The 16,164-nt window shown below is 52.7% G+C and overlaps 6 protein-coding genes across 6 annotated transcripts; 3 read left to right on the top strand and 3 right to left on the bottom strand.

The window, feature by feature from the left end:
* Positions 1-39: 39 nt before the first annotated feature.
* On the top strand, positions 40-2,949 carry N7532_010769 (urease Ure; the record flags this gene model as incomplete). Its single annotated transcript, XM_056623260.1, has 7 exons — positions 40-60; positions 115-201; positions 263-289; positions 368-745; positions 828-2,504; positions 2,567-2,806; positions 2,869-2,949. The coding sequence occupies 7 exons, from the start codon at positions 40-42 to the stop codon at positions 2,947-2,949; spliced, it is 2,511 nt and encodes an 836-aa protein (XP_056470676.1).
* Positions 2,950-3,842: 893 nt separating this feature from the next.
* Positions 3,843-6,677, bottom strand: N7532_010768 (uncharacterized protein; the record flags this gene model as incomplete). Its single annotated transcript, XM_056623259.1, has 8 exons — positions 3,843-4,766; positions 4,815-5,375; positions 5,427-5,695; positions 5,752-5,905; positions 6,099-6,197; positions 6,379-6,512; positions 6,579-6,596; positions 6,650-6,677. 8 exons carry the CDS (start codon positions 6,675-6,677, stop codon positions 3,843-3,845), a joined length of 2,187 nt encoding a protein of 728 aa, XP_056470675.1.
* Positions 6,678-7,068: 391 nt separating this feature from the next.
* N7532_010767 (uncharacterized protein) lies at positions 7,069-7,986 on the top strand (the record flags this gene model as incomplete). Its single annotated transcript, XM_056623258.1, has 1 exon — positions 7,069-7,986. The coding sequence occupies one exon, from the start codon at positions 7,069-7,071 to the stop codon at positions 7,984-7,986; it is 918 nt and encodes a 305-aa protein (XP_056470674.1).
* A 793-nt stretch (positions 7,987-8,779) lies between these two features.
* Positions 8,780-10,622, top strand: N7532_010766 (nitrogen permease regulating protein NPR2; the record flags this gene model as incomplete). The annotated part of the gene is made up of 3 exons (XM_056623257.1): positions 8,780-9,311; positions 9,364-9,500; positions 9,555-10,622. 3 exons carry the CDS (start codon positions 8,780-8,782, stop codon positions 10,620-10,622), a joined length of 1,737 nt encoding a protein of 578 aa, XP_056470673.1.
* Positions 10,623-10,687: 65 nt separating this feature from the next.
* Positions 10,688-12,158, bottom strand: N7532_010765 (major facilitator superfamily domain-containing protein; the record flags this gene model as incomplete). Its single annotated transcript, XM_056623256.1, has 6 exons — positions 10,688-10,745; positions 10,790-11,176; positions 11,280-11,456; positions 11,556-11,860; positions 11,947-12,043; positions 12,100-12,158. 6 exons carry the CDS (start codon positions 12,156-12,158, stop codon positions 10,688-10,690), a joined length of 1,083 nt encoding a protein of 360 aa, XP_056470672.1.
* Positions 12,159-12,892: 734 nt separating this feature from the next.
* On the bottom strand, positions 12,893-15,064 carry N7532_010764 (histone acetyltransferase NGG1; the record flags this gene model as incomplete). Its single annotated transcript, XM_056623255.1, has 3 exons — positions 12,893-13,870; positions 13,925-14,394; positions 14,542-15,064. 3 exons carry the CDS (start codon positions 15,062-15,064, stop codon positions 12,893-12,895), a joined length of 1,971 nt encoding a protein of 656 aa, XP_056470671.1.
* Between the last annotated feature and the right edge of the window lie 1,100 nt (positions 15,065-16,164).

Below are 16,164 nucleotides of genomic sequence, written 5' to 3'. Positions count from 1 at the left end.
TGGCCAAGCTTTGCAGTTCCAGGTTGGGGTCCCACCGTCATGCAGCTCGTTCCCAAGGAGGTAGGTCGTGACAGCCAAGCCTGTGGTTTGTTTGACAATCGCTGACCACACTAGCTGGACAAGCTCACCATTGCCCACCTCGGGTTTCTGGCCCAGCGTCGCCTGGCCCGGGGTGTGCGTCTGAATCACGCTGAGTCAGTGGTAGGTCTCAGAGCCCTCGTCTCGTCCCATATGCAAGACTAATTTATGTTCCCCTCCCCAGGCATTGATATCTAGCGTTCTGCACGAGGTACGTACGATCCACTTTTCTGTCATTGCGCCCCAATTGATCGTTGATCGACTCTGACATCCCATTCGACGTCTATAGCTTATTCGCGATGGCCACTTCTCCGTCGCCGATCTCATGTCTATAGGTAAGACCATGCTGGGTCGCCGGCACGTCCTGCCCTCCGTCGTCGCGACCCTGGTCGAGTTGCAGGTCGAGGGTACTTTCCCATCGGGAACCTATCTGGTGACAGTACACCACCCCATAAGTAGCGACGAAGGTGATTTGGAGCGCGCACTCTATGGCAGCTTTTTGCCGGTACCGCGGCGCGAGGCTTTCCCGGACCCGGACCCTGAGGACTTCTTGCCCGAGAAGATGCCCGGCGCGGTGATTCCAATGAAGAGTGCTCGGGTCGCATTGAATGACGGGCGCAAACGGATTCGCCTCAAAGTGATGAGCAAAGGAGATCGTCCCATTCAGGTACGTGAACCCCCCCCCCCCCCAACGCAATCCCCTCCAGCGAGGCAAAAGAAAAGGGCGGAGGCTAACGGAAGGACAATAGGTGGGATCGCACTACCATTTCATCGAGACCAACCCGCAATTGCACTTTGATCGTATCCAGTCGTACGGATACCGCCTGGATATACCTGCCGGTACATCCATCCGTTTCGAGCCCGGCGACACCAAGACCGTGAACTTGGTGGAGATTGGCGGCAACAAGGTTATCCGAGGAGGCAACTGTCTCGCCAATGGGCCATTGGATATGAGTTGCGCCGAGGAAATCGTCTCAAAACTGCAAGTTGCTGGATTTGCGCATGTTCCGGAGCCTCAGGCGGACAGCGCGCTGATTACCGGCTTCTCCATGGAACGGGAGGCCTACTCTCGCATGTTCGGTCCGACGACCGGCGACCTGGTGCGCTTGGGATTGACCGACTTGTGGATCCAGGTGGAAAAAGATATGACAAACTACGGCGATGAGTGTGCCTTCGGCGGAGGCAAAACGATCCGTGATGGCATGGGCCAGGCTTCTGGACGTTCGTCGGCCGAATGCGCCGACACTATTATTACGAATGCGCTGATTATCGACTACACTGGCATCTACAAGGCGGATATTGGTATCAAGGACGGTTTCATCTCGGGCATCGGCAAAGCCGGTAACCCGGATGTGATGGACGGTGTGCACCCCGATCTTGTAGTGGGTGCCACTACAGACGTTATCGCTGGCGAGAACAAGATTATCACGGCCGGTGGATTTGACACGCATATCCATTTGATTTGCCCGCAACAGGTGGATGAAGCTCTGGCATCAGGTGTTACCACCTTCCTTGGTGGCGGCACTGGGCCGAGTACTGGATCGAACGCGACTACTTGCACACCGGGACCAAATCACCTGCGGCAGATGATGCAGGCGTGCGATAGCTTGCCAATTAACATCGGTATTACGGGCAAGGGTAACGACTGCGGACGACTGAGTATCGAGGAGCAAATAAAGGCTGGCGCTGCCGGTCTGAAGCTGCACGAGGATTGGGGCTCCACACCTGCCGCCATTGACAACTGCTTGGAAGTCTGCGATGAATACGATGTGCAGTGCATGATTCACACCGATACCCTCAACGAATCCGGATTCGTCGAACAGACCATTGATGCCTTCAAAGGCCGTACCATTCATACATACCACACAGAAGGTGCCGGTGGTGGCCACGCGCCTGATATCATCCGGGTCGTGGAACACCCCAACGTCCTTCCCAGCAGCACGAACCCTACCCGTCCCTTCACCCTTAACACCCTGGACGAGCATCTCGACATGTTGATGGTCTGCCACCATTTGTCCAAGAACATTCCCGAAGACGTTGCCTTTGCCGAAAGCCGTATCCGTGCCGAGACCATCGCCGCTGAAGATGTGCTCCACGACCTTGGCGCCATCAGTATGATGTCCTCAGACTCACAAGCGATGGGCCGTTGTGGAGAGGTCATTCTGCGTACCTGGCACACAGCCCACAAGAACAAGACTCAGCGTGGTCCCTTGCCCGAAGACGCGGGTAACAACAACGACAACTTCCGTGTAAAGCGGTATATTAGCAAGTATACGATTAACCCGGCCCTGGCACAGGGTATGGGCCACTTGATTGGAAGTGTGGAAGTGGGCAAGATTGCCGATTTGGTCATCTGGAATGCCAGCACTTTCGGCACAAAGCCGGTGCAGGTCCTGAAGAGCGGCATGATTGCCATTGCAGAGATGGTATGCCTCCTCCGTCCTCCTCTGTGCCAAATCCATACGAGCCTACACTAACATATCTGCAGGGTGATCCTAACGCATCAATCCCGACAATTGAACCGATGATCGTCCGCCCAATGTTCGCTCCTCGAGTCCCAAGCACATCTATCATGTTCGTTTCCCAGGCCTCCATCGACGAAGGCATCGTGCAGACCTACGGACTTCGCAAACGCGTCGAAGCAGTCAAGAACTGCCGCAGCGTCGGCAAGAAAGATATGAAGTTCAACGACACGATGCCAAAGATGAAAGTCGATCCCGAGAGCTACGTAAGTCTTGTTCTACACTCTTACCCCCCTGTTCCTGACAATCAGTGCTGACCCTGTCCCAGACCGTCAAAGCAGATAACATGCTGTGCGACGCTGAGCCCGCGACCGAGTTACCATTGACGCAGGCGTACTATATTTTCTAAAATTGGCGAACCCCACGAGACCGTGGCACTTGTGCTGTGTCATTGTTTCATCTCCTGCTACCCTCTTCCCCCTTTGCCATTTTCACGCTATATTTCCCCGTATTGTTTTACTCTAGCATTGCCCGGTTCCATATACCTCATCTCAATTGCGACCTCGGGCGTTCGTGTCATAGCGAGAGAGCACTTGTTTTGCATTTCTGTTGATTTTTCAATGTTGTATTTCATTATGCATTATGCATTGTTTCTCTCTGAGCGAGCCAAGTCATTCAACATAATTTAATTTTCCTATGTATGCCGAAGTATCCCACCTATAGAGAAAGCAAAGCCGAGGTGATGTTACCTTCGGCCAATGTAGACCCACCTGCTCCCCGGACTTCGCCGCAGCCCTTTAAACCTTTTACCAAGGAGGTGGCCGATCGACGACCCCACGGTGGAAATCAGACGGGCAACGCCTGTGCTGGGGTCGGGCCGGTCCGCGGAGCGCCTCGTGGGAGCGACGGCTTTGGGTTAAGATGGTTGATCGTAAGCGTAGGCGAATCAGGAGCCGGGGTGCTCTTATAGTTGGAGTACTGTATCTGTTTCCGAAGCCTTGTACACATTCATTTGGACTATTCTGGATGAATGGGCAGACCATTGGTCTAGTTTGGCATCGAGGCTCCCGTATCGAAACTCACTGAATACCAGTCCGCCCGCTGCGGCTGGGATATGTGCCGGATCGCGAGTATCGCCCCCCGCCCGTAAGGCAGACGACGGAATTGGATACATTGTCAAATGGATATCCTGAAGGGACATAGCCGTTGGTAAGAAGGAGAATGATGATGCATTTTGTTGGTATCGACATTTTGATCTAGCCATAATTTGAAAAGTTCAAAATTATTATGACCTCTACAGGATCAAAGCTCCTCTTCCACCTCGGCGTGATTGTTTCCAGTCGAAACTGGAGCAACATCCGCCCACGCAGAATAGCTTCCTTCGCGTGCAGCGAGGTATGCTGCAACGCGCGCCCGGGTGCGTGCCACCTGGTGAGAGCGTGGCCGCTTGCATGGACTTCCGTGCTCGACTCCACGAGCCTCGAATGAAACGTCATCGCTTCCTCCAACAGAAGGGGCGAGTGCAGACTCGGGAAGAGAGATGACCGAGCTATGAGCTTGTGGACTTGTTTGTGTCCAGTGTGAATGCTCTTGACAGTTGTTCTGATCGCCGCCATCTTGCTGATCATCACTTAATGGCAATGATGGGAGTGGCCCAAGTTGCATTCTCCCCTGATCACGGTCACGATGCTCTTGGAGATAACCATGCACCCTGTGCGTTTCTGCATGGCTTGCTTGGGTATGTTCAGCGGAGCTAATCCCATCTGCGACAGTCCCTTCCTGGCCTAAAGCTGACATGTAGGGCTGAAAAAAAGAGGTCCACCCCGACTGAGGTTGCGAAATCATTGGCGATCCGGCTGGATCACGGCTTTGCTGGGTAGAATATGAAATACCCACGTCTTCCTCCACTCGTACTTCTTTGGCGCTGACATCAAACTCTTCTCCCACGCTGCTGGATCGAGTCGATTGCGTTGAGACGTCGTTGTCATGTCGGGCTCGCTTCTTCGGCGGATGATCACTTTCGTCGATTTCTTCAAGCACATGACGCATATAGTTGTCGTGAGCAAAGTCACTTCCCGAACATAAGTGGCCAAAAAGTCGCCTTATGGAGACGTCCTCATTCCATGAAGATGGGTCCACTGTACAGGGCCAGACATCCTTGGGCTGGAAAGCAGCGACAAGTTCACACAATTCAGAATACGAGGAATGCCGGGAGAAGGGAAAGCGCTGACAGGTGTGAGCAGGAAGTTGCAAATGAAAACAACGGCAACTCACAATTATATTCGGATGGTCAGCTTGGCTGTTAGTGGGTTTCTCGGCGGGCACGCTTTGGCTGAGCTTCGCCACTAACTGTTCAAGAGAGATTTCGTCTTCTTCATTGACCCCGAACTGATCAAGCGCCATCTTTCTTGTTTGCGATTTGAAAGCCTCAGAAAGGGTCTTCCGCATCTGTGATAGAACCTGATCATCCTTGATATATGAGTCACATAGATCTTGCAGCTTAGCAAGAGCAGACTCATCCGGTATTTCAAGCTCATGAGTCTGGCTTAGGTCAACCAGCCCCCCGCCAGCTCCTACCTCGGGAATCTCAACACCATCTCTGGTGCGATTGACGATTGGAACAACATAAACAGTGTTTGGCTCGCGGATTGCAGAGCATGAAACTGCGGATACGCAGCTATGGATACGACTGGATTCGTCCTCGCTCAAACAGCCGGATATAGTCGTGTTCCCGAGCTTGAAGCCACAGAGGGCCGGGGCCTCGCGGACGCCTCCGCTTCCAGAGAGCCGCGCAAGGGACCGATAGAGGCCCATCTGGTATCGATCAACATGGACCTAAATCAACGGTTAGCGATGATCAATTCAAGCTAGCCTGACGGTTCATACTTTTGCATTGAGGGCAGCTGAAAGAGCTGTCCAAACCTCCTCGTAGCCGAAAGTCCAGGCCCGGAAGTAAAGGAGGGTGTTATCTGGATAAGCTTCCAATTTCTGTAACAGCTCAACGAGTCCCCGGGCCTTCGTGGGGAATTCACGAAAGGGGTCTGATGCGGCAGCAAATGTGGTATCGAGGTACAGCCGGTCCAACCGTTTCTGCCCCAATGTATAGGGAATCAGAATTGGATGTTGCTTCAGGCCGTCAACCCACCATCGCTCAGCTGACAGGTCTTAGTTTCAAGATTTATTGAACGGGGCCAAACAGTTTCAGGCTGACCTCGAATGTCCCCAGTATAGATTATCGCTTTGCCACTCCCCTCAATTAAAAACACAACGGCCCCAGGGCAATGGTTCGCATCGAAGAGAGTGACCCGGATGCGTCGCCGGGGCGTGAGCTCAATTTCCGTCGGGGTGTGCAGTGGAATCGGGCGCTAGATGACGCATCAGTCCCATGATCATACAGACTGAACGATATAGAAGAGGGTGCTCAAGGCTCTTGGCTCTCCCGGCACTGCCGTGGACCTGAACCGCATACCGGGCTAGATCCTTGTCCTCGGCAACTACAAGGTGGGACAAGCAGTCGATCCTTTCTTGCAGGTACGACGCATCAGATTTGATACTCACCAATAGCGTGGCTAGATGTTTGTAGTGTAACCGGCGCGTTTCCAGAATTCCCTTCTCAAAGTTCATTCGATGAGGAAATTTCTCTAGGCGTAACAGGAGCTGTGTCCGGGTCAGTCGGAAATGTTTCATCCTCAGCAAACAGGGCCTCAAAGGCGAGATCCACCCTCCACATCCCTGTCGCTTGTCGCCATGATGTGCTGGAACCCTGCAGGCGGACGGAATGGGGTTGGAGGGCCTGTGGATCCGTCCTAGACCTTGCAGGGAAGAGTCTCACACTTACTTCGCGGGTCGCGGGTGAGCAATAGATGAAGGGCGCCCTGAAGGACTCGAGGCCCTTGAGGTGATCGGTATGCACATGACTCAGGAAGCAGGCCAGCGGCGCTGGGCGCACTGGGCTCTTCCGGAAGTAGTCGACTGCACAGCGTCAGCAAAATTGTGTATTGGGAGGCGTCCACAGCGAACGATAACACCAACACTTACTTTGGATGTCGGGGAACTCTGTCGATGTTGGTTAGTACCGGGGCATAATCAATTGGAGTGCAGGTGCTGACCTGGCAGGATACCGTCAAATGTCGACATGCGGGCTGGCGGTGGTGGGAGAAGCAAAGTGTGAGTTGTACCGAACCCACCGAGTCCAGCTGGCCGTGCAGCGACAACACACTAAACGCACCTGCCCCGAAGGTGACACCGCACTCTTTGTTCGCCCCCTTCCCGACTTCACCTTTGCGCCGGCTTCATTCTCATCTATCTCCCCGCGCTTCATGAATTGCTCCTCCACCGCGTGTCTAGACCCGCCCCACACGTGGCTGCCCTCCAGATTGCCCTAGTCTTGCCTTCAAAACAGAGGGGGGCGGCGGCTCGCCTCGTTTCAGACTCGCGGCTGAGCGTCGCCGGCAGGTCTCCCTTCGAATCCAGGCTCTTTTCCTGTCTGCAACTCTCTCGTCCCAGCTCATTCTCCCCAATTTGCACCATGCGGAAACCTTCTCTCGCCCAGGCCGTCTACAATGCGACCTTCCCCCGCGCACGCGCCTGCGATCCGGGCTCCTTTGCCGCTCACATCACGCGCAACCTGGTCCCGGAGGTGCGCATCGAGACCAACACCTTTTACGGCCCGCTGGATTCCATCGAGGCCCAGTATCCGGGGCTAGACTACTCGTATGGCCCTCATCGCATGAGGCTCGGCCGATTCCCCTGGCACCGTCGCCTCTTCCAGGTATTCGACAAGCTCAGACTGACCGAGACGGAGATCAATGAGCTCTGCTGCTGGGAAGGGACAAAGTCGGCACGCAAACGATATGAGGCCGAGGAAGGCATAACAGTGCAGGATACCACTGGGAGTGGGGTGCGTCCTGCGACACCACCCCCGGAACCTTCCGCCGTGGTCCACCACTACGATCCCTGTGAACCAGAGGAGGAGCTGGAGCTCGACATTCTGGAGCAGATGATAGAGACTCGTAGTGATCACACAGTACGTGCGAGCGAGTCTCGCGGTAGTTCGAGCGTGGTGTCCGACTTCCGAGCCGAGGAAGAGGAGGATTACAGTGATGATGAGATGGAAAGTTGTGGGGTGGCTCTCAATCGACGTCTCTTCGATGCGATGGCTGCGCGCGACCAAGGAGCCAATGTCCCCCTAGATGAAGACTGGGAGCAATGGCTGAAGGAGGCAGGTGAGCGTGGAACGTTTGGGGACATGGTGCACGCCATCCGTGCCGGTCAGCCGCTCAACTTCGTGCCCGAAGCGCCAACATCTGCGATACGACATAGTGACTTGCATCGCGGGCCGCGAGCAGCTACTGTGTCTGCAGAGCAATATCTTTTCTCCGACATCCTCGCCAACTCCATCGCCTTCCCCCAGACTCCCAGCCACACTCGCCGCACGGCACGCTGAGTGTCTTATTCTGCACCGCAGAACCCTCCTCCCCCCGCCACGCCCTAACGACCGCCAACAAAATATTTGTTACGACCATGGCTGCATTTTCAGGCGCACTCTAGCATTCTCCTTCCCCGGCGGACTGGCTCCTCGGCTGCTTTATAACTTGCTATTCCCAAGCTATGATATCATGTCCGCGTTGTTACCGAGGCTACGCATAGATTCTGTTCGGTTTCTGTTGTCGCAAGACGATGTTAATGCTCTGCCTCCTAATCGCTTGTTATTGGCTTAATATTTATCAATTACCGGACCAGATAGCCCTTGACTATCCCATCAAAATAGGATCAACGCAGCTCTCGGATGAAATTTCCTTGACCAAATTCCAGTAGCGACTGTAGAATGAATTAATTGACTCCACCCTCCCCTCTCCTAAAGGCAATTGCTTGGTTGAACCCCACACATGGATAAAACAATTGGTCATGAACTGCTCTAAGATGGCGGGGATACAACTGTATAGTCCGAGGCAGCCTTCTAGCCCAAGCTGTCCCGTCCCAATTGATACAATTGGAGTGCCAAGCCAAGCTGTGGTGGGTCCGCCGATAAGCGTCGGCCGCCCTCCGCCGATTTCATCTCCATCATCACCGTCGACCCCTCTTTTCGACTGCACCGCGACGGTGCCATGTGAGGGATTGCTGCTCAATTAAAGCGGAGTCAAGGTCGCTAAGACAAACTCAAGTGTCCCCTGCCACCACGGACTACTTCCCATGCCGCGAATCCCACCACTGGCTTTGGTCGTCACACCGGCTTCACGATGATCAAAGCAATCTTCTACAGCAAATTCGATACTCAGGAGGGTAAGTTGGGTCCATCCTCCTCCCCAGATATGTGGGAAGTCTCACAAGAAACTTCCGCAGGTCCGAAAGTCGTCCATCAAGTCCCGGATGGTGCTATCGTTCCCTCCGCGACCGCGCCTGGACAGCCCCTCTTCCTGACCTTCGCCGACGTCTCGTTCTTCGTGATTCCTCGACAGGAGCTCTGCGGCAACTTGCTGCAGGTATGCACCAATGGATACCGAATTCTAGGCTACCCGATTTGCATGAAGTCCGCCCGCTACGACCGCAATGAATTTATCTTCAACTTTTGTCTGGTGTTGGCCGAGGAGGACGATTTCAGCACGTACCGTAGTGTGGTGCAAAAGATCGCCGATTTGATGCATGCACTGGAGGAACAGAACGGATTTTTATCTCGGGATTTCTCGAAGAGCGGCGAGGGAAAGGTGCACAGCCTTTGCGAGATGTTGATGGAAGACCTCAACAACTATTGCGAATGCATGATTCCTATCGGTAGGACGCGTCTTTGGTCTTGTCCAAAGCTTCCGCTAACACTCTTAACCAGATGAACTGAACACGCTAAACATCAAGCTATTCCCCATCTACCCATCTCCGCCGGCTGTCAAGTCATGGCATGTGCCTCTCTTTACTGTCCGATATCAGGCTTTCATGGATGAGAATTGGGATCTGACTCTTCAACGGGTACGTAGACCCTGTTATCCCATATGTAGGGAGACATACAGCTAACATTTCTAGATTGTACCACATATCAACGGTGTCAATAGCGTTCGCATCATTTCTGTTCTCGCCGACACGGACTTCTCCCTCACTTGCCGCGCAATTCGGCATCTCCTCTACTATGGCTGTCTATTCATCCTAGATATCTTCTCATTCGGTGCAATTTATGCACCCACGGCACAATTCAGCACAACCATCTCCTCCGACGAGGCTATGCAGCTTGAATGTGCCCGCTATGTGAACACACGCTTTGCGCCACATTCTCCTATTGGACCTAACACACCGCTGCCCGCAGTACCAGCAGCAGGGAGTGGCGGGAGCGGTGGTGGTGTCGGTGTACTGGCAGGCTCACTCACCGAACCACCCGCCAGTCTATCCCGTGACGAATCCCGCTTCGATGCAGAAGAGATATGGCCACTGCTGGGTGAACCCGACGATTCGGATTCCGATGATGCAGCGAAGGCAGTGCACAGTTCTACTTCAGCTGATGCTCATGTATCACCACCAGGACAAGGGCCTCGGGTCGTTGACGGCGTGGGTATTGTGGAGCTCTATGCAAGCCTAAAGCAAGGCCAGAGCGTCAAGCAGTGGTATTCAACCCACTACCGTGAGCTAGCCAACATCGATATCCGACGCTTTATTACATTCGGCGTGATTAAGGGTTTCCTCTACCGCGTCCATAAATATGCCTGTGCAACGGGGCAGCCGGCCCCGCCAGCTCGTTCTTCATCAATGCTCCAGATCCATAGCGGAACTGGACCGTCCTCCCGTGCCACGACTGGCAACAATACCCCTTATTCTGCATCCAGCGTTGCCGAGGATGCACCCATCTCAACACGCGGAGATGCAAGCCGGGAGCGCTCCGGGTCGTTTCACGGTGGAAGTCGCAATGGGTTCGGCAATGGTGGTACATCTTCAGGGCTCTTCGAGTACGAAGAGGATGAAATCGACGACCGAAAGCTTTCAAAATACTTGGACGGCACGCATTGCTTTGACCAGATTTGTACGGAGCTGGAGATCAGTGAGCGGGAGTTGACGGCTCGGCTGAAGCGGTATCCCGGCGAAGTGCTGATTCTCCATCGATGATGCACAATCCAGAGGTTGAGTTGCAGGGCAGTCTGATGACTGCTTTGGATACTTATGATATGATATTACTTGATACCCATTTTCTGCGGTTCTAAACTGCCATGGGTTCTCTCGTGGTAGATACTAAAAAGTTGATACTACTGCAATGAAGAAACTGAACATCACACTTTGACCCATAGCCCACCTTTCCCCAAGTGAATTCGAGCCACAGCGTAAAAGAAAGTCCCAGCAGCCAGCATCGCTTAAGTGAAGACCTGTAGCTCCGAATAACTCCCTCCCGCGGAAGGGAAATCAACGCGCCTCCGATCGGACTACCTGTTAGAGGTGCAATGGAAATGAAAGCATAAACCAGGCCGGATCGTGTTCCAATTTCCCCTAGATTAGAAATCTGTGCTACGGGCGCTGGGCTGATGGCTGTGTATGTACCGGTGCTTAATCCAAAGACTGCGGAAGATGCAATTGCAGTTGCACCGGAGTGGCCAGGCAGACAGAGAGCGAAGAAAAGAACAGTGGAAAGAAATGCTGCCGATATTGAGATGTTGAAGTTTCCAAGTCTATCGGCTTTCTATCCAGGTAGGATACGACCGACACCGCTGAAAAATAAACATTAGCATTACAATTTTGACTATTGGCGTATTTAGATGCTCTGCATTTTACCTTGCCCCCATTAAATTGGCGACCAGATATCCCGCCATGCAGTTCGACAGACCCACATACTCTTCATAGTTCACCGTAAACGTGATCGGAATAAGCATTCCCATTGAGTAGCAAAAGCTTGCCCTAATAAGAAGCACGAAAGGCAGGTCGGTGTCCTGGCCAAGGTATTCCCAAACACTTGATGGCTTAGGCCGGGGAAGAGATTGGACCGTAAGATTGGCCACAACGAGAAGAGCAAGTATAAAGTACGCGCAAATACGCCATGTTCAAGCATACCCGACCAGGCGTATGAGCCACTCCACAAGGATGGGCATGAAAACCCCACCAAGTCTAGATATAGCGACAGTTATGCCCATTGCCAGGTACGCGTCTCTTTTTTGAAACCGTGTTGTGACACAGCTCAGGCAGGGGTAGAGGGTCATGCTCTCGCCGAGAGGGCTACATATTGCCTGCGACAGCATGGATTGGTAGTGCTCCATCGCCACGGAGGCCATCATGAGGCCAAATACATGGAGAAAGGTTCCTGCCAAGAGCAGGTATTTAGGTCCGAATCTATCGAAGAGTCGTCCGACAAATGGACCCTTGTTTGGGATAGTCTGAAGTCATATTCATCTGAATTGCACAACTGAATGCTGTCAATTTCAGGCTATTGTTTACCATTATAAACATCACGAAAAAAGACATTGCTGGTATCCATGTTACCGTACTTGCCGATTTGTCTCGCAGTCGATGAGACTGGTAGTATGCTTGAAAGACTCCAACGCCTAAGGATGATGTGATGAGCTATGGCAGCTCATACTATAAGGTGCATGAAACTTACAGTTTATCCAGCTGTAGCTGCTGAACAAGCCGATCTACGCTCCCAGGGCCACGAGCCATGCCCGGAGGCCACCGCCTGGGAAGACTAGAGTTTTGTTGGGCTAGTTATCGGCAGGATAAGCACATTCTGATTCCTCTCTTGGGACTCTAGCCGATGAAGGGCTTGTGTTGACATGATCTAAGAACAGCCAAATGCAGTAGCGTGGGAGGATGTGTCGTGAGTGAGTGGTTATTATGCTCGCCGTGGGATACATCCCATGCCTAGCCATTTAGTGAATAAATCCACATACCGAGGGCCCCTAGATTACCCCTTGCCCTATTGACTCATCCTGGCCCTTCGAGCCTTCACATGAAGCCCTGTAGGTATCGGTGGATCGGGATATTCAGATATTCAACTTCCCATGATTCCGTTGCCTAATAAGTAAGCGAGTAGCCCGAAGATACAAAAGAACACTACCCTGAAGAAATGTGACCATTTGGAGAAATGGGATAAGATAAAAATGTGTCTTAGAGTTGTTCATAGAAGGAGGTATCTGCTTTAAGAACAAGACACGCTAGAGTGCCCCAAATTTCCTTCCGGTCATGCTGAGGAGACGATGTTAAATATCCTTACCCCAAGGTCTCGAAAGAACAAATATCAAAAGGTATCCGCAAACGCCGTGCCTGCCCATCATTCCGGTCGTGTCATATCAAGCGCTCGAGAAAATTAAAAGGAGGTGCGAAAAGGAAGAGTCCGTGGAGAGCGAAATACGCAGGAATCGAGAAAAGAGCACCCCAAAGACGAAGTGAGCAGTCTACTCCTCATCCCAGGCTTCCAGTTCAGCCTTCTCGTACTCAGCCATCGTCGCTGGATCAAATATTGTCTCCCCTTCCGACGGGATGGTAGTCTTGATATCATCGAAGATAGGCATGAAAGCGTCATTCCAGCGCTTACGACGGTCCATGACGATTTTCGCCGCATCCCCGACCGCAGGACGAGAGATGCCCGCACCCGCGACATGACTTCCACCGCCAGCGCCACCGGGTCGATGCTTGGCCTGGGAACCCTTCTTGCTCTTGCCCATAGTTCGGGTACGTTTGAGGTACGCCTGTTGGACTTGCGAATCCAAGTCATCCTGAATAGTAGTGAATTCCAACAGCGCCATATGCTCCTGGGCAATCTTCAACATCCGTGCTTTGCGTGCATTGTTGACAATTATCTGCTTCTTGAGCTCGCTCTGGAGAAGGCGGAGTCGCTCTGAGACCTCATCGTCAAAGTGTGCATCGTAGTCGGGGTTGTCGTCGGGCCCCAAAAAGCCAATATAGCGCAACTCTGCCTTGGCACGTTCATCAAGCTGGGCATGGTCGAGTTTGGCGACGGAGGTCTTGAATCCCGTTGGAGAGGCATCGCGGAATGCAGTCGCAGGGGGAAGAGGCTTGTTTTCCGATTTTGACTCCACCTCGCCATTAGGCTGGTCCAGATCCATTGCGTCTCCCCCGATTCCATTGGTAGGCGCATCACCGTTGGTAGATCCGGAAGTGTCTTCGGGGAGAGTACGATGCTCGTAACGGAGGAGTGAACATAGTCGGCTGAGAAGTGGTCCGATCGAAACCTCGTTGGTCTCGGCTTTGTCGTCCGTCAGAGTATCGATACTGCCACGTCCCTGATTCAAAGGAAGCTGGTCCTTGTCATCCTGGTTCTGGTCATATGAAACGCCGTCTTCTTCCGACCAGATTTGTCGATAAGACTTCTTCCCCCGGCGTGGGTTCATAAACGGTGTCACGCGATCACCCTGTTCTTCAATTAGCGGATGAGCTGTTGAAGATGGCATCCGGTGGAAACTTACCCTTTCTCTTAACCAAGCGATGTCCTCTTCTGTGAGGGGCCGAACGTAAGGTTCGATATAGGCCAGAAAGGTGTTGGCGCTGACTTGGTTGGAAGGCTTAGAATTGCTAAAGTCCTTGTCGGGTGCGATGCCTGCCATCATGTGGCGTAGATCACTCTTGGGGAAGACCGCGACGCTGTAGATTTCCTTCTTCTCCTCGTCCGTTGTCTCCGGGTACACATCACGAATATGGTAGATCGTTGGGTCATCGAACTTGAGTGGGTTGTCTCCGAATACTTGGTGCTGGGTCACGGCAGGCTGAGGCTCGGGCTGATGGGAGCTGTCGCTTGAGTCCGATCCAGGACTGCCGGGGGCAGCAGGCCCATCGGTGCCAGTCGGCTCCCCGTTGGGAGACATCATAGAGGGAGGGGAGAGGGAAGAGCTGCCTTCGGAACCTGCGTTCTTGGAAATTTTCGACACTGGGGATGCCGCTAGGTTGAGTCAGCCAATTGAGTACTAGCAGAGAGAAACCAAGAGCAGATGCGATGGATTCGGAGTGGAGTGGTGGGTGAGAGTGGAGTGTGCTCATCAACAAAGAGTGCTGGAGGGAGCGACGCAGGGCAGTAGATTTTACTTACCTCCTTCAATTTTGGTTTCGCCTCCATCTTGACGCGCCACGTCGTGAGCTCCATGGTTTAAAGGCCGCGCTTCCTTACTCGCCCGCTCTTTACGCTTCTTGGTTTTTTTGTGGACTGGATCGTCGTCCTCCTCGGTCTCGCGCTTGAGCTTTGCACGGTCGCCAACCTCACGACTCAGTTCCGGGTCATCGGACAATTCTTTCCTTTTTTGAGCCATTTCGCGCATGACCTGGTTACATGCATCGCCACGAGCATTGGCCATTTCACTGAGACTGTTCAAATGCTCCACCAGAGTTTCCAGGGTCTTGGAGTCAGGGATGTTAGGTCCAGAAACCAGGTCGAGCATCTCGTTATACTTGTCTGTAGCTTCATTGATACGCTTTGTCATATCGTCGAGATTCTCGAGGTAGCTTGGTAATGGAGGAACAGAGGTCGGACCGCCTGCAGTCGATGGGGTGGTGTTGCGACTGCGCGACTGGCGCGCATCCCGCCCTTTACCCTTACTTTTGTAGGCGGATGGCATCGTGGTCGTTTTGTGTCGAGCTTCTGGGTATACTTTTGGGAGATAGAGATATATTTCAATTGAGGAGAGGCCGAGAACTTCGATATTCGAGCAGGGAGTCTTCGACGATGACGACGGAGATGGAGTACTGCAGTGCCGCCTGGTGCAGTGAATCGATATTAGATCGCTCGTAGCTGAGACTTCCTTTGCGCGTCCCACATGAGTAATCACCGTAAGGGACGATCGTAGCAATGATGAGAGGATGGAAGATCAACTCAGTTGGTGTGTATTCGCGTTCACCTGTCCGGGGACCTCCACGTGATGTAGCCTCCTACGCTACATTCACTATCAGGTCACGTGGGAGGGCAAGGAAAAGCGGTGAATTCGAATAATTGTTCGTGGCCTCAGGCGAAAATACCCAGTATCCTCCGTATTGTTGGGCGACGGATAATTACTAAATGAGGTTTAGTGTTCCGTTTAAGGTTTAGCGTCACATTGCTCCCTTAACATCCCCGTGCGTGTTTCTATGAAGTCCCGGTCTTATTTAGTTCCCCTTTGGCAGCATAGTGACGATAAAATTCTCCAGACGAGCGATTGAAGATGAAAGTGTCGGAGGAGGATATCTGGACTTCTCTAATATCTTCCTTTCACTCATGGTGGACGCGCCGAGCTCTCGTCCAGTGTTTTGAATTTGCCATACAACGCTTTCTGTCACTGGCTAGGTCTTATTCGGGAATTGGGCGACGCCATGTTAAAGCGGTGAGCGAGCCCCGGGCGGAAACACCACGGATTTCCAACAAAAAGCCACGCACAATCATGACCTTTTCGCCGTCACCTCGACTAAATCCGTAGTAGATAAAGGCTGCATCATTTACTAGTAGTTTGGAACGCTCAAAGATGGCGCTTCTTGCTAGTTTAATTAGAGTGTCTCAACCGAATTCAAGATTTGATATATCATTGCAATTATAGAAACTTGTTGGGTGAAGTCTCAAAATTTGGGGGTCTTCTGCCTGTACACCAAACATAGCAATAGACCGCCTATGTCCCTCATTGTGATTTTTCAGACTGTGGGAAATATTATATTAGACACTGTAAGTTCCTACAGCCTTTGAAATGCTCCG

This window comes from Penicillium argentinense, assembly GCF_028826775.1.
Source record: "Penicillium argentinense strain IBT 30761 chromosome Unknown utg000010l_segment0_segment0, whole genome shotgun sequence".
Taxonomy (NCBI): domain Eukaryota; kingdom Fungi; phylum Ascomycota; class Eurotiomycetes; order Eurotiales; family Aspergillaceae; genus Penicillium; species Penicillium argentinense.
The sequence above is the reverse complement of the archived record's forward strand: the minus strand, read 5'-3'. Positions and strand labels throughout refer to the sequence as shown.